The sequence below is a fragment of the Choloepus didactylus genome, chromosome 3 (genome assembly GCF_015220235.1).
Source record: "Choloepus didactylus isolate mChoDid1 chromosome 3, mChoDid1.pri, whole genome shotgun sequence".
In the NCBI taxonomy this organism is placed as follows: domain Eukaryota; kingdom Metazoa; phylum Chordata; class Mammalia; order Pilosa; family Megalonychidae; genus Choloepus; species Choloepus didactylus.
The window spans coordinates 184,049,159-184,073,270 of NC_051309.1; the positions used below are offsets into that span (position 1 = coordinate 184,049,159).

General features: G+C 37.0%; 1 protein-coding gene across 11 annotated transcripts in view; it reads right to left on the reverse strand.

Moving 5' to 3' along the window:
• NEK1 (NIMA related kinase 1) overlaps positions 1-24,112 on the reverse strand; it is a 351,041-nt gene that overhangs the window by 68,863 nt on the left and 258,066 nt on the right. For 9 of the 11 annotated variants that reach the window (XM_037830993.1, XM_037830995.1, XM_037830988.1 and 6 more), the window contains 3 exons: positions 19,488-19,640; positions 13,171-13,347; positions 9,729-9,852 (listed from right to left, as the gene is read on the reverse strand). In XM_037830993.1, coding sequence (XP_037686921.1) covers positions 9,729-9,852; positions 13,171-13,347; positions 19,488-19,640 — 454 coding nt within the window. The remainder of the gene's footprint in view (positions 1-9,728; positions 9,853-13,170; positions 13,348-19,487; positions 19,641-24,112) is intronic. The other 2 variants (XM_037831001.1, XM_037830991.1) reach the window with 1 other exon arrangement.

Below are 24,112 nucleotides of genomic sequence, written 5' to 3' on the forward strand. Positions count from 1 at the left end.
GGGACCTCAGAGCAACTGACAGTGACATTTTGAAGAGGAGCTGCAGCTAAGTCATACATTTTGGAAGACAGCCGTTGAAAGCTGACATTTTGGAGAAAGCCATTTTGAAATGCAACCTAGGAGCCACATGCCTTCCCAGCTAACAGAGGTTTTCGGACACCATTGGCCATCCTTCAGTGAAGGTACACTATTGTTGATGCCTTACCCTGGACACTTTATGGCCTTAAGACTGTAACTTTGCAACCAAATAAACCCCCTTTATAAAAGCCAATCCATTTCTGGTGTTTAGCAAAAACGGCAGCATTAGCAAACTGGAACAGTATCCTCTTATGCTTTTTCTTATTTCTTTGGGATCCATGGTGATGACCCCTCTCTCATATCTGAACTTCTTTATTTGCATCTTCTCTCTTTTTACTTTGCTAGTCTAGCTAGGGGGTTGTCAATCTTACTGATCTTCTCAAAGAACCAACTTTATATTGATTCCCTCTATTGTTTTTTTGTTCTCCAGTTCATTTATTTCTGCTTTAATCCTTGTTCTTTCTTTTCTTACTTGCTTAAATGTTAGTTTGCTGTTCTTTCTCTAGCTTCTTCAATGTTCAGTTAGGTCTTGGTTTCAGCTCTTTTTTCCTTTTTAATGTATGCGTTTAGAGCTATAAATTTCCGTCTCAGCACTGCTTTCACTGCATCCCATAGGTTTTGATATGTTGTATTCTTGTTTTCATTCATCTCCAGATATTTATTGATTTCTCTTGCAATTTATTCTTTGAACCATGGATTAAGACTGTTGTTTAATCTCCAAATATTTCTGAAAGACCTGATTCTGTGGTGGTACTGATTTCCAGTTTCATTCCATTATGGTCAGAGAAAGTGCTTTGAATAATTTCAATCTTTTAAAATTTATTGAGACCTGTTTTGTGCCCCAGCATATAATCCTGAAGAATGTCCATCTTTGTGTATTGGGACACAATGAGCTATATATGTCTGTTAGGTCTAATTCATTTATCACACTGTTCAGTTTCTCAATTGCCTTACTGATCCTCGGTCTGGTTTTTCTAGCTATAGAAGAGACTGGTGTATTTAAGTCTCCCACTATTATTTTAGAAACGTCTACTGCTCCCTTCAGTTTTGCCAATGTTTGCTTCATGTACTTTGGAGTTCCTTGATTGGGTGCATAAACATTTATGACTATTATTTCCTCTTTGTGAATTGTCCCATTTATTAATATATAGTGTCCTTCTTTGTCTCTTATGACAGCTTTGCATTTAAAGTCTATTTTGTCTGATACTAGTATAGCTACCACTGCTTTCTTTTGGTTACAGCTTGAGTGGAATATATTTTTCCATCCTTTCATTCTCAATCTATTTGTATCCTTGGGTCTAAAATCAGTCTCTTGTAAAGAGCACATTGATGGTTCATGCTTTTTAATCCATTCTGCCAGTCTGTATCCTCTAACTGGGAAGTTTAATCTGTTCACATTCAAAGTTCTTACTGTAAAGGCAGTACTTGAAACAACCATGTTATCCTTTGGTTTTTATTTGTCAGATCAGTTTTTTCCCTCTCTCTTTTTATCCTTTAAATTACCTTTACTAATACTCTTCAATTCTGTGCCCTTCTCCAGACCTTTCTCTCCTGTCTTTTGTTTTCAGCCAACAAAACTCCCTTTGATATTACTTGCAGGAGAGGTTTCTTGTTAACAAATTCTCCCAGAATTTGTTTCTCTGTAACAACTTTAAACTCTCCCTCATTTTTGAAGGACAGCTTTGTTGGATAAGACTTCTTGGCTGGCAATTTTTCTGTTTCTGTATCTTAAAATATATCATACCACTGCCTTCTTGCTTCCATGGTGCTCGTTAAGTAGTCAGTAGTTAGTCTTATGTGGTTTCCCCTGTATATGGAGAATCACTTTTTTCTTGCTGCTTTCAGGACACTCTCCTCCTCTTCAGCATTTGACAATCTGATTAGTAGGTGTCTTCAAGTGGGTCTGTTAGGATTTATTCTATGTGGAGTTTGTTGAGCTTCTTTGATTTGCATATTTATGTCTTTTATAAGGGTTGGGAAGTTTTTCCCCATTATCTCCTCAAATACTCTTCCTATCCCTTTACTCTTCTCCCTTGGGAACTCCAATGATTCTTGTATTTGTGTACTTCATGTTGTCCATCATTTCTCTGAGCTTCAATTCAAATTTTTCCATCTTTTTCATCATTTGTTCTTTTATGCATTTGCATTCAATTGTTCTGTCCTCTTGTTCACTTGTCCTTTATTCTGCCTCTTCAAATCTGCTGTTGTGTGTCTCTAGCATATTTCTAATTTTATCTACACTACCTTTCATTTCCATAAGATCTGAGATTTTTCTGTTTACTCTTTCAAATTCTTCTTTATACTCTTCTAGTGTCTTCTTGATGTCGTTTACATCTTTATCCAACCCACTGAAGTTGTTCTGGAGATTTGTATGCAATTCTTTAATTAGTTGTTCTAAGTTCTGTGTCTCTTCCAGCTTTTAATTTTTTTTTCATTTGACTTGGCCATCTTTTCTTGGATCTTCATGTGCGTTCTGATTTTTCTTTTCTGATTTCTAGGCATTTGATTAACTTGAAAGGTTATTTTTGGAGATACAAGTCTATTTGGACATCTGAAAGAAGTTTGGCAGATTAGGGATTTGACAGAGTGCAGTTTCCCTGACTTTTCGGCAGATGGTGCTCTTTGGCCAACTCTTCCCCTCAAGTCTGCTTTCCCAGACTGTGACAGCTTGCTGGGAGGGGGCTCAAACCAGATGAAAATTCAGCCACTACAAGTTACCCTGCATCCTGAAGACCACAAGCCCTGGGGCTGGGGGCTGGGCATTCTGCCCCTTGGCAGAGAGTCTGCCTGAGGGCAGGTTTGGCCTGTGATTCCCAGGTTTCCAGATGGATTAACCCCAGACTAAGGGGCTGACATTTTCACCCTCCAGCCCTCAGCCAGCTTGCAAGTGCCCTGCTTTCCATCAGTCTGCAAAATCCCATCCCACCACGCACCCACAAGACTCTGGGGTGGGGGAAGGCCTCTTAGTGCTTCTGTGTGGCACTCTCCCTTGTCTCCACCTCTCCAATGAGCAGGCAGGGACAAGGGAGAGTGCACGCCATGAGTACACAGTAATGGAGGAACAGTAATTGCAGCAGATCACAGAATGTTTTTGTCATCTGCTAATTGTTGGGTCAGCTCTGCTTTGCTCTGCATCTCCTCTCTTCCCAGGGAGAGGACTCCCAGTCCTCCCCCAAATCAGGAGCCCGCAGCAGCCTGCCTCAGGTTGGGGGGTAGGCACTGAGCACCGCAGCAGACTCTGTGTGTGGTTAACACATATCTGCTAGTTCTTGCATTCTCACATGGGTGCTCCCAGCTGCAGGACTGAGGAGGGTGTTCTCCCCTGCTGTTTGTGGAGATATGAGGGCAGGGGGTTGCAGTTTTTCCTCACCCACTCGGGCTGGCAGGCTGAGGGGCAGTCACGATTGAATTAACTCACCCCATCCTTTCAGTAGTAATTTCTCTGCATTTTCTTGCAGGTCCTCCCTATATAATACAGAAGTCACTCTCTGACAGCTCGCACCCTGGAACTGCTGTCCTGATCATTTTCTGCCTGTTCTCTAGTTATTCCATGGTCAAATAAATTTTTAAGGACCAGATAATACCAATTATATTTAAACAGTTTTAGAAGCAGAGAGCAGCAAGCTATAGCCTATAGGCCAACTCTACCTCATTTCTTGTTTTATAAATAAAGTTTTATTGAAACAGCCATACTCATTTGTTCATGTATTTTCTATGGATGTTTCTGCAGTACAATGGCAGAGTTGAGTAGCTGAGACACAGACTGCATGGTCTGCAAAGCCTAAAATATTTACTATCTGGTCCTTTATAGAAAACAAGTACCAGCCACTATTATACAGCACTGCAAAGGGAGGAAATTCCAATTACTTTCTGTAAGGTAAGTATAATAAGAGTATCAAAATGTTATGACTTTCCATACCAAAAAATAACTGCAGATGAATCTCACAAGTATTAATACAAAAGTCCTAAATAAAATACCAACAAACATTAGTACATGAAATAATAACATATCATATTAAAGGGGCTTACTTAGGAAATACAGGATGTTTTCACATTAGGTAATCTATTAATTCTCATTTTTTATTAATTCTTTATACTAATAGGTAAGGGAAAAATTTATAAGAGTGGTTCCAGAGAGACTGAAAAGTCATTTGACAAAATCCATTCTTTTTTTCTGTAAGGCAGTAAAATATGAATAGATACGTATCTTAGCTAAAAAGCTGAGTCATACTTAATAAGGGTTATCAATAGAATCATTTTCACTGAGGTCAAGAACAAAACAAAGATGCCTATTATTACCAATATTTAACATTGTACAGAAGTTACTAATCAAAGCAACAGGAGAGAAAGAAACTAGGTTTAAAAAATTGGAAAAGACACAAAACCATCACTATTTTCACATGATATAAATGTATATCTGAAAAATACAAGAGTCTACTATAACAATAACAGATACCAATAAAGCAGTCACGCACAAAATAAATATGAAAAAATCAACAGCTTTCATATATACCAACCTCTAGTTCAAGATCTCATAGAAGAATAGGCACTATTTAGAATCACAAGAAGTAAAGGATCATACACATAATAAGTGTACTATTAAATGATGAAGGAAATGCAAAAGTCCAAACTCCAATCAAACAGAAAGCACTATCATATTCTTCTTGGACAGAAAGAATACAACATGTTTATTCCTCCCATGTTAATTTAAAAATTTTTGGCAGGAAAAAGGGGACAATTTAATAAAATCTAAATTAAGATGATTGAATAAACAAGCAAGAATAGCTATGAAAACCAAAAAAGAAGATCAATGAAAGGAAATTAGCCCTAAATGATCTTAAAATGTATTTTACATTTTATTAATTAAAACAGTATGTACCAGCACACCACAGACAGACCAATGGAATGCAAGAAAATGAACAGAAATGGACCCGGATAGTTAAGAAAAAGCATTATATATTAAAAGTGGCATTTCAAATATATGCAGCAAAGATAGGCTTTTAAACAAATGGAATTGGGACAACTGGGTAACCATTGGGAAGAAAAATGCAATCTACTCTTCACACTATACATTAGGATAAATACCAAATACATCAAAGATTTAAATGCAAAAAGTGCCTACATAAAAGCACTAGAACAACCATTGAAAAATTCTTTGGAAACTAGAGAATGAACAATGATTTTTTTGGCTAATTACCAAAATCCAGAGAACTATCCAACTTGAAACACACATACATACACACACACATACACACACACAAACTAAAACAAAACAAAACAGAAAACTTCTGCATGGGAATAAAAAAACTATAAATGACCAAAGGGGGAAAAAACAATTGCCATTCACATAACAACGAGGGCAAATATCTCTAATATTTAAAAAGTTCTCACTAACTTATAAAACACCAACAATAAAATAAAAATATTGGCTAAAGATATAAATAGAAAATTCACAGAAGGAAATACAAAAGATACTTAAACACTTGAAAAGATATGCTCAACTTCAAGGATAATAGGAGATAAATTAAGTCCCCAAACTGAGATACTATCATTTTACCTATTAAACTGATAAAAATCAAAAATAAAACTGTGGGGAAAATAAGAACTTTCTCACATTCTTTCTGAGAGTTAAATCAGTATAATCCCTGGAGAGAACAATTACCAAATTACAAATGCAATTTGCAAAAATTCAACTGACCCAGCAATTTCACTTCTATGTATCTAACTTACAGAAATACTTACATATATGCAAAATGACCTTATGTAAAATGTTATTCAGTACAGCATTTTTTGTAATATCAATAAATGTCCATCAAGTAGGAGGCTGACTAATTGAGTTGTAGTATACCCATAAAATGGAATACTACGTAGGTATAAAATAAGAAAAAAGGAAGGGAGAACCTAAGATGGTGGCTAGGTGAGACAGGGCAAAAAAAACACCTCTGTGAAAAATGCGAGATAAAAACCAGAAGGTGACCCAGAATACCAGTTTCAGCGATGCACCAGCGGGACAAGGTCTGGTAGAACCGCAGAGACCATGCACTTGGTGCAACTGGGAGTCTGCATTCTGAAACAAGTGAGTAAGCTGGGTAAAAGACCCACGGCCACGCTGCGGTGTGGGGAAGCCGGGGGTTGGCGTTTGGAGATGGACTGGTTCTTTTTAAAAAAGTGAAAGAAAAAAAAAGGGAAAAATCCAGGAGCAGCTGCAGTTGCGACGGTGGGAACCGTGCAGTGAAGCATGGCAGGAGCAGGCTGAGCCAACCTCTCGGTGTCTGGCGTGGAAGATAGCCCGCTGCAGATTCCCTCAGGGCCAGGGGAGTGGAGGGGAGAGCCAAAAGGAGAAAGAAACACTGCTGCTTGCAGCTGGCTCCCCAGCAGGCTGGAGACACTCCTGCCTGGGCCCATGCCCACAGCCCAGAGCCGTGCCAGTTGTCCTGGAGCTGGGAAGGAGGAACTGTGCGAAAAGGAGGGGGGGGGGGTGAGACGACCCATTCAGCCATCTTTGCATCAGGCTGAGAGCACCCCTGCACACCCCAGGGGCCTGGGGCTTCCCTTGAGGGATGGCGCACACTTATGACGTAGCACAGCCTTCCCTCAGCAGAGGTCCTGGAAGATCACAGCTGAGGAGGGCCCGCTCGGAAAACCCGGGACACTATGTTAATGCCAGTGGTTTGTGGGTCAGCGACAGAGAAAATCTGGGTCAAAACTGAAATGAAGGCTTAGACTTGCAACAGCCTTGAATCTCTGGGAACACCTGGGAGGTTTGAATATTAAAGCTGCCCTGCCTCCCTAACCACCCAGACAAACGCCCCACATTCAGGGCGGACAGCTCCAACAACACACCCAAACTGAGTTCACCAGCTGAACCCCACAAGAATCAGATCCCTACACACCACAAAGACAAAGTTGAGGAGAACTGACTTGAGGGGTGTAGGTGACTCACAGACACCATCTGCTGGTTAGTTAAAGAAAGTGTATGCCACAAACTTGTATTTCTGAAAAATTAGATTGGCATTTTTTTTTTACAACTTGAAAGAATCCTATCAAGGAAAACAAATGCCAAGAGGCCAAAAACAACAGAAAATCTTAATGCATATGATAAAACCAGACGATATGGAGAACCCAATCCCAAACACCCAAATCAAAATATCAGAAGAGACACAGTACTTGGCACAATTAATCAAAGAACTACAATCAAGGAACGAAAACATGGCAAAGGATATAAAGGACATGAAGAAGACCATGGCACAGGATATAAGGGACATAAAGAAGACCCTAGAAGAGCATAAAGAAGAAATTGCAAGAGTAAATAAAAAAATAGAAGATCTTAGGGAAATAAAAGAAACTGTTGGCCAAATTAAAAAGACTCTGGATACTCATAATACAAGATTAGAGGAAGCTGAAAAACGACTCAGTGTCCTAGAAGTCCACAGAACAGAAAATTAAAGAACAAAAGAAAGAATGGGGAAAAAAAATGAAAAAATCGAAATGGATCTCAGGGATATGATAGATAAAATAAAACGCCCAAATTTAAGACTCATTGGTGTCCCAGAAGGGGAAGAGAAGGGTAAAGGTCTAGAAAGAGTATTCAAAGAAATTGTTGGGGAAAACTTCCTCAACCTTCTACACAATATAAATACACAAAGCATAAATGTGCAGTGAACTCCAAATAGAATAAATCCAAATAAACCCTCTCCAAGACATATTTTGATCAGACTCTCAAACACTGAAGAGAAGGAGCAAGTTCTGAAAGCAGCAAGAGAAAAGCAATTCACCACATACAAAGGAAACAACATAAGACAAAGTGTGACTACTCAGCGGCCACCATGGAGGCGAGAAGGCAGTGGCATGATATATTTAAAATTCTGAGGGAGAAAAATTTCCAACCAAGAATACTTTATCCAGCAAAACTCTCCTGCAAATATGAGGGAGAGCTTAAATTTTTCACAGACAAATAAATGCTGAGAGAGTTTGCCAATAAAAGACCTGCCCTACTTCAGATTCTAAAGGGAGCCCTACCGACAGAGAAACAAAGAAAGGAGAAAGAGATATAGAGAATTTTAACAGACATATATAGAACCTTACATCCCAAATCACCAGGACACTCATTTTTCTCTGGTGATCAAGGATCTTTCTCCAGAATGGACCATATGCTGGGACATAAAACAAGCCTCAATAAATTAAAAAAAAAAAAATTTGAATATATTCAAAGCACATTCTCTGACCACAATGGAATACAAATAGAAGTCAATAATTTTTTAATTGTAACTCCACTATTTACTTCCTACATGATATAAAGTACACAAACTCTAATGACAAATCAGTGGTTTTGACCTCAATGTAAAATATGTAATTTTTGACAAGAACTATATAAAGGTGGGGGATGGAGCAGTATAGGAACATAGTTTATGTGCCCTATTGAAGTTAAGTTGGTACCAAAGAAAAACAAGATTGTTATGGATTTAAGAGGTTAATTTTAAGCCCCACAGTAAACACAAAGAAATTATCAGATAATATGACCACAGATATGAAAAGTAGAGTTTGGGTTAAGAGAAATGGGGGAAGGGGCAATGGGGAGTTAAGAAATGAGTGTAGGGTTGCTGTTTGATGTGAAGGGAAATTTCTAGTAATGGATGGTGGGAAGGAGACAGCATTACAACATTCTAAATGTGATTAATCCCACTAATGGAATGCTACGGAGGGGGTGGAATGGGAAGATTTATGCTGTATATATGTTTCCACAATAGAGGGGAAAAAAAAAAAAAGACATTCTAAATAGATGACAATTGAATGCCAAGGATGACCCTGGATGGGATCTGCGGATGGAAGACAGGAGGCTCAAAGGGACACAGTTGAGACATAAGTTAAAAAAAAAAAAGGAAATATAGAATGTAACTTTGTATCAATGTTGAATCTCTTGTACTTCTTAGCTGCATTTAATGGGATTGCATAAAAGAATGTTCTTGTTCATGGGAATTGTATATGTGAATTATATAGTTTTTTCAAGGATGTGTGCAGCTAGCTCTTATATGTTCAGAAGACAGAGCAACAGATGATGGAAGATAGGGAGGGAGGGAGGGAAAGAAATAGTGGTGTGACAGCATGTTAAAGTTGGTGGATTGGGGTATCAGGGGAGGTGGGTCAGGGTATGCTGGAATTCAGTGTATGGGGATTGTATTGTTTTTGCAACTGTTCCTATAACTTTGGATTTATTTCAAAATAAAATTTAAAAAAAAGAAAAAAGGAAGAAGCCTTTTTTGTATTAATATGAACCAATTTCCCAGATTTACTATTGCATAAAAATAAATAAGATAGAAATTATTGTGTACAGTATACTAACAACTATGCTTAAAAAGGGAGATAATATATTTGTTTGCTTAACTGTATATTAAAAATATCTAGGAGGAGAGAGTAGGAATCGGCTGGATGGGGGATACAGACAGGAAAGAGACTTTCTACTAAATATATTTATATACTTTTTTATTTCTAAACCACATGAATGTAATATCTATTCAAAAATTAAATTATTTTATAATGTATTATAATATTAGGACAGAATATTGCAATAATAAAATATTATATTATTTTAAAAAAGATATTAGAAAAAGGGACCCAGGATTTAAAATGTAAAGGAAAAACAGGTAACGTACTCAGTTTTCTCTGTTTCTTTTGTCTTATTAATCCACACATCAGTAATAATAGTACATGGCAAGATACCATCTTTGTTCATTTCACTTGGCTCTTGTAAAACTTCTGTTTCCAAATCATCAGGCTCTGCAAAGCAAAAGAAATATAACAAGAAACATGTTTATAATCAAAATTAGTTTTGAGAAAACTGAATAAACTTTCCATAATTTATCACCACCTAGTTTATTAAGTAAAACAGAAAAAAATGAATACAATTCTTTAATCCTGTTATTGTGTTAACGCTCTAAATCAGTGGTTTTCTCAAATGACAGAATCTTCCCTTTGCATTTCCACTGCAATAAAAATATTCAGAAGAAATATTGTATGTGTTGTGTATTTTTCATTATTATATAAAATTTTCTCTTCATTACAACTTCTGTTAAATGTAAATTGGTTTAAAGAAGGCATTAAAACTAGTTTAAAGGATAAATATATCTGTGGTAGAAATAAGAAAGGAGAAGAAACTGGTAATAAAAAGAAAATTTCAATCTTCCAATAATCATAAAAGAAAAAAAATGATATTGAGAACATAACTGAAGTGTACGAAATCTATTTTCCCAGACCGTCAAACAATAATCAGGATGCCACCTCTGTTTTTGGACAGAAGCTCACTTTTACCTGGTTAATATTTTCTAAAAGTAAAGGAAATCATGATTAGTTTTTCTTCCTTCAATTTGTTAACTTCTCTTTTTCCTCTCCAATTAAGATTATCAATACAATCTTGTTCAAGCTACCACCACCCCCTCCTTTTTCCTGGAATCCAGGCACTCCCCTTCCTTCTCCATTTTCAGTGCCCAACTATGCATTCAAATTAGAAATATAATTGATATTGTACCAATCCTTAATGTCTTTACCCTTTATTCAAATGATTTTTTGGGGGTTACTCATACACAGTAAGCACTCTAGCGAAAATCCTTTTCACTTTTTTTTTTTTTTTTTTTTAATGAATTCTGTTCTCCAGCACCTTAAGCCATATCAATATGACTTATTCTCATTCTGCAAACTAGATTTGTGACTGTATGGCCCACAAAGCCCAAAATGTTTACTATCTGACCTTTTACAGAAAATATTCACAGATCCCTACATTAGGATATACAGACCCTGTTATATGCCTAGCAGGTTTTGTTGTTGTTTTTAAGAAAAAGTATAAAGTACCTAATAACTATTAGGCTTTCAAGATACCTGCTTTCTAAGATGCTTACTTTTAGGAAATATAGTAACTTTGATTCTAATGAATAAGACTACTTAAGTTCCTGTGGTGAATTAAAGATTTTCACATATCACAAGGTCTCTGATAGTCCTCTCATCTAGATGTGGGCTCTGTTTTCCCTTCCCTTGAACTCAGGCTTGTGTTGTGATTGCCTTGACCAATAAAGTAAGGTAGAAGTGATGCTATTTCAATTTCAGGCACATTCTTTAAGTGAACTGGCAGCTTTGGCCTGAGCAGTTGGGAGCCTGAGGCATCATGGAAGAAATTTAACCATCTTGGAAAGACCAGGTGGCAGGGCTCTGAGAACCCTGAGAACCCAGAGAGGGACCTGGCTGAGCAGATCCAGTTGAGCCCTGCCAAGACTCCAGGTATGGGTGTAAAGTGACCTTGCACCCTACAAATCAGCCCAGATGCCAGCTGAATACCATTGGGTAACATCAGTTGATACTACACAGAGCAGAAAAGCCAGCCCAATTCTTGACCCACAAAACTGAGAGATAATAAAATGGTCATTTTAAGCCACTAAGTTGTCAGAGCAATGTGCTATGCAGTAACAGATAATTCAAACAGAATTTCACACCTGAAAGAAAATGTATCTAATGGAGTCAATGATCTAGTAGCTAATGAGATTTCTAGGCAGAATGTTTGACAGTACCCACTAGATTATTCTAGTAGCATCAGATAAAATACACAAGAGAGAGAGAGAAACTGAAAAAGGAACCATTTAGAGGAGATAGAGGGCCTAGCATAATTTTTTTATAGGTAGCAAAAGCTTCTCCAACAAAGAACGTGGCCTCCTCAGGGCAAAGATTAAATTCAGGGCAATAAAATATGGTCTCATGGCAAAGATGAAGTCCAGAAACCTTTTGTTAAGGCATGGAAAATTTAAAGGCATGCCTCACAGACCCTCTTTGCTAGACAACAGGACCTCTAAGAATCATTCATTGTTTCACAACATCCTCACAGGCAGCCCAAGGCAGAGAAGGGCCTGTGTTGAAAAAAGAAGAGTGGTTTCTTTCAAACACAGTGAGTATCAATAATATACATAAGAAACTCACTAAGTTATGAAAATTCTACTTGCAGAAGCAAAACCAGATTGGATTGAAAGGGAAAGACAGAGCCAGAATAGAAGCGCCATGAGGGTCCCAACCTTTGCTGTGAAGGAAACAGGATGACAACACTCTTCCTGGCTGGATTTGACAATTTCAATGGACCAATGACTGCTATGGGCCTCCCATTTTTCCTGTTTTTGAAATTGAGTGTCAATGTCTGTTTCACCATTGTATGTGCGGTATATGAAGGCAAAATAACTTATCTATTTTACTTATGGGTCTTCAGATTGAGAGGAACTGTACTTAAAGAACTGCACCCTAAGAACCTCATCTGCACACTGACCTGTCATCTGTGTTAATATCTTAGACTTTGAGCCAATGTCATATTGGGAGCAGGCTTTGAGAAGGGGTGAGTGTATTTTGCATGTGGGAAAAAAGTAAATAATTTTGGTTCAGAGGGCAGACTAAGGCAGATTAAAGATGGCTGCCAATTCTCTGATGCTCCTTCTTTTGAGAGGTGGGCTCTGCTCCCCTTCCCTTTGAATCTAGGTTGGCCTACTTTGGGTCATGGAGTATGGCAGAAGTTATGCTTTGGCAGCTATCAGACTAGTTTTTAGGAGTAGAAGCAACTGTCACCTTGACATCTGTGGGCCGCTAGGCTATCATGCAAGAAGGTGGACTATTCTGCTGGAGTAAGCACACAGAAAGGCCCTGTGATTACATGAAGAGGGAGAGAGGCCCAGCTTGGCCAGCCTGCTAGCTGTACCTGCCATGACAACGGTGGAGCCATGCTAGACCCTTCAGACCAACCTAGATGCCAGCTGAATACCTCCAAGTAACCTCAGACAAAAGCACATGGATTAAAAAAACCACATTAGCCAAGCCGTGACTCAATTCCTGATACCCAAAACCGTACAATGGGATAAAATGGTTGTTGTTTTAACAGTAAGTTTTGGGATGATTTAAATATGTGGCAACAGAAAATCAGAGTAATTAAAAGCATCAAAACAGCCTAATTTGAGATGACTGACCCAAACATATACTATACACATTTTAATGATTTGTTTATAGAATCTGTTTATCAAGAAGAAATATAAGCATTATTAAATCAAATATAGCTTATTTGACCCATTTAAAACATACCATCCAAATTTCTTTCTAGTTTCAATGATATCTGTGGAGATTCCTCCCTAAACTTAAGACTTTCTGTCTCAACAGAGGAATCAACAGTAGCAGCAGCTGAGGGGTTTATTTCAAGTGAAATACACTGTAATTCTCTAGTGATTAAGGGTTCATACATTTCCCCTTCACAAGAAATCTCTGTAAAAGAAAAAAATGAAAAATTATGATAGGTTCTGAAAACAACTGAATTTTACCTGTAATGGCATTTAGAGCCAAGTTCAAAAATTGCATTGTCACAATGGGTAATTACTGGTTAAGCTCTGTTACACATTAAAAATTAATAAATGGTTAAGATATATCATAGTCAAATTTTATTTCAACTGTACATAATGATTTCTAGGGTGGATAAAATATATTTTACTTTCTTTTTCCTTTTTGTGAAACTAATATATATCTATGAGAATGTAAATTTTTTAATTATTGACTTTTTTTTTGTTTCTAGTTATTCCTAATTATTTCTAATTGCTCTAGAATTCTCCATGCTTTTAATCAATGCCAGCCAGGGGAGAATGTATTTACCTCAGAACAACTTACTGCAATTATCTACAAGAGCCCCACTCACTCTCATTCATTCCTTAAAGATTTTAATTTCTAGCTTACTGTCAATTTCTCTAACACTAACTCTGTCATAACTCTTAGTTGATTTCTATATCTACCTTAATAAATTGTCTAATATTTAGGTCTCTCAGTTCCTTGAATACTGCTCCAATGAATCTGTCTTCACCCTACCTCAGACACTCCAAAGGTCATACTTTTGAGACCGTGTCATTTCTAATAACTATAGCCCCTCAAAATTTTCAATGTTAAGCATCCCAACCTCTAATCTCTAACATCCTATTCTTCCATTTAATTACCTTTAGTACCCCAACTCTAAAAATCTTTTACCCCACTAACGCATTTAATGCATTGATCCTACCACACTCTCTCTCTCTCATCCACATTATAATCCATCTAAAAAATTCATCATTATAATCATTGTCTTGCATATGTCCTCAACTTCCTTACTCAGCTTGTACTTCATTGTTCTGGTGTGCAAAAACCCCAGCCCTGCATAAATTCAACTCTCTCCGTATTATGCCTGCACATCCATGGCTGAAATGCTTGGGAAAAAACAGCAAACCTTGATTGTATCTACTGTAATACCAGGTTAGGAAAAACTGTACTTGGGTCAGTTAAATTCCTTAGGAAAACAAGTTGTGTGCAGATATCTGTAAGTTGTGGAACCCTTTACTTCTTCCTTATTCAACAGAAAATAAGCTACAGTGCTATTCTCTTCATTCATGAAGTGTCTTCAACAAACTAAAGAGGTCACATTTATGTTTCTGCTCATTCAGCCCTGCCATTCCTGCTATGAAATCATGTTCATTAAAATCAGGAAAAACCATGCTAAATAGCAGTACTGTTATTAAAGATTGCTTTGGAGAGTCTAAAATACACAATTAGAATAAAATAAAATAATCAGAACAAATATTGGATAAAAACTGATTTCTCATCACTGATGATACAACCTGCATATGTGCAAGATGCAAGTAACATACCTTAATAGATTTAATAAAATCATTCAGAAAGGTGCCCAGATACAAAATTTTAAATAAACATATGTATATATGTATGTGTGTATGTATGTATGTATGTATGTAAAACAGCTTTTATCTCAACTAACAATAACTTAGAAAGGGAAATGGAAAAAATATTTTATTCATAAAATGACAAAAATCTACACATTATATAAGAATAAATTTAAAAAGTTATAGGACTTAAATGAAGAAAACAAAATTTTACTGAAAGACACAAAATAAGATCAATGCAAATGGAAAGGCATACCATATCCTTGATTTAATAGTACAAAATTGGTAATATACTAAAAATCTATATATAAATTTAATATGATTCTAATCACAATACCCAGTTGTTTCAAGGAAGAACCTGAAAGTTTGAAAAACCAACTGGCAGACTTACAGGAATGAAAGGCACAACAGAAGAGATGAAAAAGACAATGGAGATATGTAACAGCAGATTTGAAGAGGCAGAAGAAAGGACTCAAGAGCCAGAATCTGAACCAAAGCCCATTTTTTAAAAATTCAATTTTATTGAGATACATTCACATACCATACATACCATGCAGTCATACAAAGCATACAATCAATTGTTCACAGTACCACTATATAGTTGTGTGCTCATCACCAAAATTAATTTTTGAACATTTTCATTACCACACACATAAAAATAAGAATAAATATTAAAATGAAAAAGAACAATTAAAGTAAAAAAGAACACTGGGTGCCTCTTTTTTTTTTTTTTTGCCCCCATTTTTCCACTTATCCATCCATACACTGGACAAAGGGAAGTGTAGTCCATATGGCTTTCCCAATCACATTGTCACCCCCTCATAAGCTATATTTTTATACAATCATCTTCAAGGTTCAAGGGTTCTGGGCTGTAGTTTGATAGTTTCAGGTATTTCCAATTCATGAGAACCTAAAAAGGGTTACCTATATTGTGCGTATGAGTGCCCACCAGAGTGACCTCCTGGCTCCTTTTGGAATCTCTCTGCTACTGAAGCTTATTTCATTTCATTTCACATCCCCTTTTTGGTCAAGAAGATGCCCTCCATACCATGATGCTGGTCTAGATTCCTCCCCGGGAGTCATACTCCACGTTGCCAGGGAGATTCACACCCCTGGGTGTCCAATCCCACGTGTGTGTGTGTGGGGGGGGGGGGGGCAGGGGCAGAGATTTCACCTGCCAGGTTGCAAAGCCCATTTTTTCTATGACATGAAGCTGCCCCCATGTACACATTAACTAAACCTTTGTGTCTTTACATATACTGCACCCATCACATGGAATTCCTTTCTCTCCCTTATCCACCTAATGACCTCTTTTTTTTTATCTGTGACCTAGCTTAAAAGTCACTTGCTTTCTCTGACCCAAACAGGCTCTATCACTATTAATGGAATGGTACAGTAATAATAGAGTAAAGCCTCTTCATTTCTGCCCTACAGCATTTCATATGTATCACCTCTTATAGGGACTTTGCCACATATAATTTCCTTGATGGTAAGAACTGTGATTTCTTTGACATAAAGTCCCCAAACATATCATATTTTTCTAAGTAAATGTAGATGGGGAAAAATATTATAAGAGGGCAGATGTCAACTCTGGGAAGCCTTTCTTGAATATTCAAGATAAAGTTACTTACTTAAACATCTCTGCACTAACTCTACACTTTGTGCATACGTTTATCCTTGCCTTTTCATAAAATATTATCATTTGTTTTCATTTTTTCTTGCAACTTTATTGAGATATAGTCACATACCATATAATCACCCAAAGTGTACAATCACACAGTTCACAGTATCACATAGTTCAACTTCTGAACATTTTCATTAGTCCAAAAAGATAATAAAAATAAAAATAATAAAAATAAAAGTAAAACAGAACAACCAAAACAACCCACCTCCCCCATCCACCCTATTATTCATTTACTTTTTTGCCTCATTTTTCTACTCATCTGTCTATACACTGGATAGAGGGAGTGTGAGTCACAAGGTTTTCTACAATCACATGGTCAAACCATATAAGCTATACACTTATATATCTGTCTTCAAGAAAAAAGGCGACTGGATTGCAGTTCAACAGTTTCAGGTGTTTCCTTCTAGCTATTCTAATACACAAAAACTAAAAAGGGGTATCTATATAACGCATAAGAAAAACCTCTAGAATGACTTTTCAACTCTATTTGAGCTTTCTCAGCCAAAGAAACTTTATTTTGTTTCATTTGTCTTCCCCTTTTGGTCCAAGAAGGCTTTCTCAATCCCACAATGCCAGGGCTTATCACTGTGAGTCATATCCCATGTTGCCAGGGAGACCTACAGTGGGAGTCATGTCCCACTTAGTGGGGAGGGCAGTGAGTTTACCTGCAGAGTTGGCTTAGAGAGAGAGACCAAATCTGAGCAACAAAAGAGGTTCTCTGGGGATGACTCTTAGGCACCATTTTAAGTAGGCTTAGCCTCTCCATTGCAGTAACAAACTTCATAAAAGCAAGACCCAAGATCAAGGGCTTGGCCTACCACAATGGTAGTCCCCAATGCTTGTGAGAATACCAGGAACTCCCCATGTAGGGAAGTTTAATATTTCCAGTTTTTCCCCAGAACCTCAAGGGGGCTTTGCAAATACATTTTTATTCTCTGCCCAAATTACTCTGGGATGTATTAGGGCTTCATGCTAACCTGTACAAACCAACCAGATCTCACTCCCTATTCAAGGTTCCATGTAATTATGGTGTTTGAATAAACTGACCATACAAGTTAAATTATACAGTATGCTACAGAAAATAAAGATTGTCTACCAAATAAATATCTCTACCTTTGGTCTCACACAGAAGTTGAAGTTTCAAAAAAAAGTTAACATCATCGTCTACCTTTTAGTCTCATTTACCTTAGTCCAAACCAAGACCATTTCATTCATATCTGTAATTGAAGTCTGATCCCTTTTTCATCTTCTTTAACATTTGCTCTATGGGATAATGTTGATATTCACAGCTACTGAATTCTAGCTCTGAGTCTCAGGTGTCACCTGGATACCTGAAGTTCCAAGGACTGACCAGGTTATATATTGTTTTCATTTTTGTCTCTCCTCTGAGAGCAAGAATAATCTGTTTTCTCTTTGTAGTGTTACAAGTAATAGTTCCCACAACTAATAAGTGTTCAATAAATAGTTGGTGAATTGACTAAGAAGTAGGACAATCATAAAATAATTTACTCAATTTCAACTGTATACTGATGGATTATGAATATGGAGAATGAAAATCCCTTCCTTTTACATTGCTTAAGTACACTAAATTACATACTTATAAAGCAATAAAAATTTTAAATAAAAGGAATCAAAATCCAATGATTTTTAAATAATAGTTCTAATGGGAATGAATATATTCTACAAAATAATCTGAAATTTATTTTTTTTTAAATGTTTAAGCTTACAGGTATGTTTGTCCTAAATAAAGCCTAGACATTTTGAGAATAGGCTCAGACTGAGATGTAAGAATATTTAGTAATTCTTCTGTAAGTTTTGACATACAACTGCACAATTTCCTAATAGAAGAGTGTGAACAAATTAATTACAAATACATACACTTTCTATTTTTGCCTTTTTTTTCCCAAACAATTGATTATAGGTACTCTTTTACTCAAATTGTTTTTAACCCCCCTTTTTTTTCCATTCTTGATATGCCACAATGGTTAAGTTCATTTAAAAAAAAAAAAAATTCAGTTTTATTGAGATATATTCACAAATCATAACATCATCCATGGTGTACAATCAACTATTCACAGTACTATCATATAGTTGTGCATTCATCACCCCAATCTCTTTTTTCTTTATTTTTAAAGAAAATACGAGAATGATTAATGGCTAGAAGATTCACCCTCGTTAAGGAAATAGAACCCCTTTTTCACTTTAGTAATATGTGTATAGGTTCATTTTGCTGGCTATTTATCAGCATCTGGCTACCTCTAACATCTAGCTAATTCCAATATATATAGAACACGTGAATACCCTCACCTCCTAGCTTATTTTGCTACCAGCTTCAGATACAAGTTTCACCCTAAGCTATGAGAGAGTCAGAAAAAGAGAGACAGAGATAGAGAAGTAGAGACAGAGAGAAAGCTTGAAAGAGTGACATACACATACATTCATGCCTTAACACAGTATCTCAAAAGAGAAAAACTACATTCTATTGCTTCATCACTTGAATAACCTATTAAATCCAAATACATCTGTTTTATATACAGACACATTTCTCTACGAGTAGCTGCAATACCAAGACCCTCAAGACTCATGGAACATGAATGCTTTCTTCCTGCCTCACTACAATTCACACTCACCTAATGTAATGTCATACCTCCGACACATAACTTTTAGTGAACCTAATTCCCCAATCCACATCAAAATATACACCATCCATCTCAATACCTTGTTCCCATATCTTTCTTCATCTACTACATCTTTGACTATTCTACTTTTCAGACTTCTCTCATACACATTTCTGTTCCTTTTTATTTTTAGATTCCCTACAGGTCATGGGATGTCAAAACTCAAGACCACCTATCTGGAACAACAAATCTTATGAAAATACAGTAATTATTCATTTAATTAGAATATTATTGTAACAAGAAGATAATCTATTAAAAATAATTCACTTAAAATGTAAACATCTTAAAAACAATTTTATTTTTAATAACATAGATTTCTAGTAGAGAAAACAATCAGTTTCCTCTTACCACTTGTAACAGCTGTGTTTTCCAGTAGTTCTGTCTGAGGTTGAAGTTCAGCTTCTCCAAGAATCTTGAGAACAGAATCTGTAGAGCTTTTTTCCCAGGCTCTTCTTGGAGATCCACCAGGATCTAATTTAATAACCTCTCCCATTATATTTTCTATAAGAAAAAGACACAAAGAAATAATTTTTAATGACAGAACATAATAACTACATTGTAAGGCAGATTTTGGGTCTTGGGCTATCAATTCAACTGAGGGCTTCTGGAGAAAAAAGTTTATATTACAAAAAGCATATGATGATGATGATTAAAAAATAAAAAGACACTTTCAGGGAATCAGTGAAGGCAAGAACAGAAGCAACCATAACCAGCAGTACTTTGGAGTAATTTTATGAATTAAAACCTAATTTGGGGGGATATAAAAATAGAAAAAACATTAATATTCTGTTTCTACAAACTTAAGTGAGAATAGAAAACAAATCCTAAAATAAATGAGCATATGAATTAAAAAAAAGCAGAGAAAATTGTTCCTAAGAAAATTTTTTGCCATATAGCATTAGCAGACAATTGACATTTCCTTGTTGGACAATATTAATTTTAGTTAAACCATTTTAATAAATTTAGCAAAGCAGAAAATAGAAAATTATCTATTGAAGCCGAATCTTTAGAATATTTGGTAATAATACCTGAAGTATATAGGTATCTACCATAAATAGGATATAATATCAAATGTTTCATGGTATAAATTATGTAGACTTTCAATGGTAATATAATATGCATCGATACAATTTTCTATGGACTAGTTCCCTGGAAGTACACGCAAGTTAGTAGGTAATATTCAGTTTTGTATTTTCCAAATGATTAACAATAGAGAACTAATTTTAAATTATGATTAAAACTAAAATAGAGAACCTAGAAATAGACCCATCCTTTAGTCATCTGATGTTTGACAATGGAAGCAAAGCAGTCTAACAGGGAGAAACATCTCTTTAACAAATGGAACAGAAATCACTGAAAAAAATGTTTTTTAAAAAAAAAGACTTTGACAACCTTGATACAGAGAGGGAAAAGCCAGGTGGAACTGGTAGTCTCCCTCAGCTGAGGAGACAGAACTGGGTATCTCTAGAGGCCAAAGTGACTACTGTTTGCAGGACAGAGTACTGAAGAGTGAAAAGTTACAATGAGAGAAATTCAGGAGAACTATAGAGGTCTCCCTAGAGTCTTCAGCTGAGTATTGACTGACACACATCTTTCCCTTTCACGAGACATCACACTGATCCATTATAATGATTACATTATGCTGACTGGACCCAGTGAGCAAAAAGTAGCAACTACTGTAGACTTAATTGGTAAAGCATGTGTTTGTCAAAGCATGGGAGATAAACCCAACAAAAATTCCCGGGACTTGTACCTCACTGAAATTTCTAGTTGCCCAGTGGTGTGGGGCATGTTGAGATATCCCTTCTAAGGAAAAGGATAAGCTGCTCCATCTGGCCCCTCCTACAAACAAAAAAGAGGCACAATACCTCTTTTTTTTTACATTTATTTATTTATTTTATTGAGATATATTCACATACCATGCAGTCAAACAAAACAAAGCGTAAATTCGTTTACAGTACCATCATATAGTTGTGTATTCATCACCAAAATTAATTTTTGACATTTTCATTACCACACACACAAAAATAATAAGAATGAAAATTAAAGTGAAAAAGCGCAATTAAAGTAAAAATGAACACTGGGTGCCTTTTTTGTTTGTTTGTTTTTCCTTCCCCCGTTTTTCTACTCATCTATCCATAAACTAGACAAAGGGCTAGATTATGGCTTCCCCAATCACACTGTCACCCCTCATAAGCTACATTTTTATACAATCGTCTTCAAGATTCATGGGTTCTGGGTTGTAGTTTGATAGTTTCAGGTACAATACCTCTCTTTTTTGATGGTTCCCTGGTTTATCTTTTCATCCTCCATAAATCCTGGCATAGGTGTCAGAGGGATCTGCAACTCAGATCCACCAACAGGCATAGACATAGCAACAGAACAACCAAACAAAAACAAGAAAAGCCTGTTCCCTCTTGGCAAAGGACTGGGAAAGGAGAAGCCCGACAGAGATCTATTGGGGAATCCAATCCCTGTTAAAATTTCACCTCAGTGAAATGTCTAGGAGTCCAAGGTGTAGGGCATGTCAAAATAGCCCTTCTAAGATGAAAGATTAGCTGTTGCATCTGGCCCCTCCTACAAGCAAAGAAAAGAGGCACAATGGCTAGTAGGCTTCTTTGGATTTGGAGCTCATTTATTGAATGACCTGAAAAGCTATTAATTTTGAGTGGAGACCAGAACAAGAGATGACTCTGCAAGAGGTTTAGGCTCTCATGCAAACTGCTCAGCCTCTTGCACCCTATGATACAGCAGACCCCATGTGGTTGAAGTGTCAGCGGCAACCAGAGATGCTATTTGGACCCTTTGGTAGGCCCCTATAGGAGAATCAGAATGCAGATCTATTCCATTGTATTTTGGAGCAAAGCCCTGCCATCCTCTGTAGATAACTACTCTTCTTTTGAGAAACAGCATTTGAACTGCTACTGGGCCTTAATAGAGACCAAATGCTTAACCATGGCCCACCAAATTACCATGTAACTCAAGCTACCCATCATGAGCTGAGTGTTGTCTGACCAATCAAGCCAAAACATTGGTTGTGCACAGCAGAACTCCATCATCAAGTGAAAGTGGTATATATGAGATCAGGCTAGACCAGGTCCTGAAAGCACAAGTAAATTATGTGAGGTGGTGACCCAAAGGCCCAAGGACCCCACTCCTGTCACATTACCTTCTCTTTCCCAGCCCATAGCTACACCCTCTAGGAGAGTTCCCTATGATCAGTTAACTGGGGAAGAAAGAAACTTGGACCTGGTTCACAATTGTTTCTGCATGATATACAGATACCACCTGTAAGAAAGTAAACAGCTGAAGTACTACAGCCTCTTTCTGGGAAATCCCGAAGGACTGTGGTGAAGCGAAATCCTCCCAGTGGGCAAAACATTCAGCAGTGCGCATGGTGTTCATTTTGCTTGGGAGGAGAAATGGCTGGAGGTCTGTTTGTATACTGATTCATAGGCTGTGGCCAATGGTTTAGCTGGATGGTCAGAGATGTGGAATGAACATGATTTGAAAATTGGTGACAAAGAGATCTGGGAGAACATACACAGATAGACCTTTCTGAGTGGGCACACGCTCTTAGAATTCACTGTTCTTACCATGCTCCTCATCATCTTAAAGCAGGTGGACTGATAGAATGGTGAAATGGCCTTTTGAATACTCAATTATGGTGCCAACTAGGTGGCAATACTTTGCAGGGCTAGGGCCAATGATCTCCAGGAGGGTATATATGCATTATATCAGCATCACTCTTTGTTGCTGTTTCTCCTATAGCCAAGATTCACAGGTCCAGTAATCAAGGGGTCAAAATGGGACTGGCACCACTCACTATTATTACCCTTAATGATCTACTAGAAAAATTTTTGCTTCCTGTCCCCACAACTTTATGCTCTATTGGCTTACAGGTCTTAGTTCCAGCAGGAGGAGTCCAGACAGGACTACTAATGGTCCAGAATATTTGCGAATGAAGGTTTGGGTCACCCCACCAGTCAAAGAACCAAGACCAGCTGAAGTGCTCAGTGAGGATAAAGGGAATATGGAAAGGGTAGTGGAAGAAAGTAGTTATAAACACAAGCTCATATATGTGGCCAGTTGCAGAAATAAGGACTATAGTGGTTTTGAGCATTCCTTCCTTGTTTTGTTAAGAATATGTTTACACATATACACAAAACAAATATCTTTGTTTTCTTCCCTATCTTATCCCCTTATCATATCACACAAGTTGCATTAACTTTATGTCACAGTATTTAGTCATAGGATATTAAGTTTAAGAGTGAATGTTACCCAAGTTCTTGCATCTTCTTCTGGGGAAAGGGTCAGTGTGTTTCCGGTTATATGCGTAACAGTTGAATTACGTGAGGCAAAAGTATGATGGTTTTTGTTTTTACTTGGAGATTAAGTTTGGTTTAAGAAGATGTGTATGGGTGCTAAGTTTACAAGGGGTGGACTGTGATGGTTAAGTTCATGTGTCAACTTAGCTAGGTGATAGTGTCCAGTTGTGTGGTCAAGCAGCACTAGCTTGATTGTTACTGTGAAGATATTTCATGGATTTAAATCATAGGCCAGTTCACTACATCTATAGCTGATTATATCTACAATCAACAAAGGAGAGTGCCTTCAGAAATGAGAAAAGTCTTATCCAACAGGTGACGGTCTTGAAAGGAGAACCACACTTTTCATTAGAGTTCCCAATGTAGCTTGCCCTATGGAATTTGGTCATGCCACCCCCATGGTCAGGTTGAGGCAACTCCTATAATAAATCTCTCAATATTTATTAACTTACACACACACACACACAGTCCGTTGTGTTTCCTGGAGGACCCGGATTAATACACAGTGGTAAAGGCAAACAGCCAGAGAAGCAAGACATGTTATGTACAGAGGAACAAAGATAAGGCTGATACCAGATTTCTTGTGAGAAACAATGCAAGTGAGAGCAACATCTTTAAAGCACTGAAATAAAAAACTGTTGACGT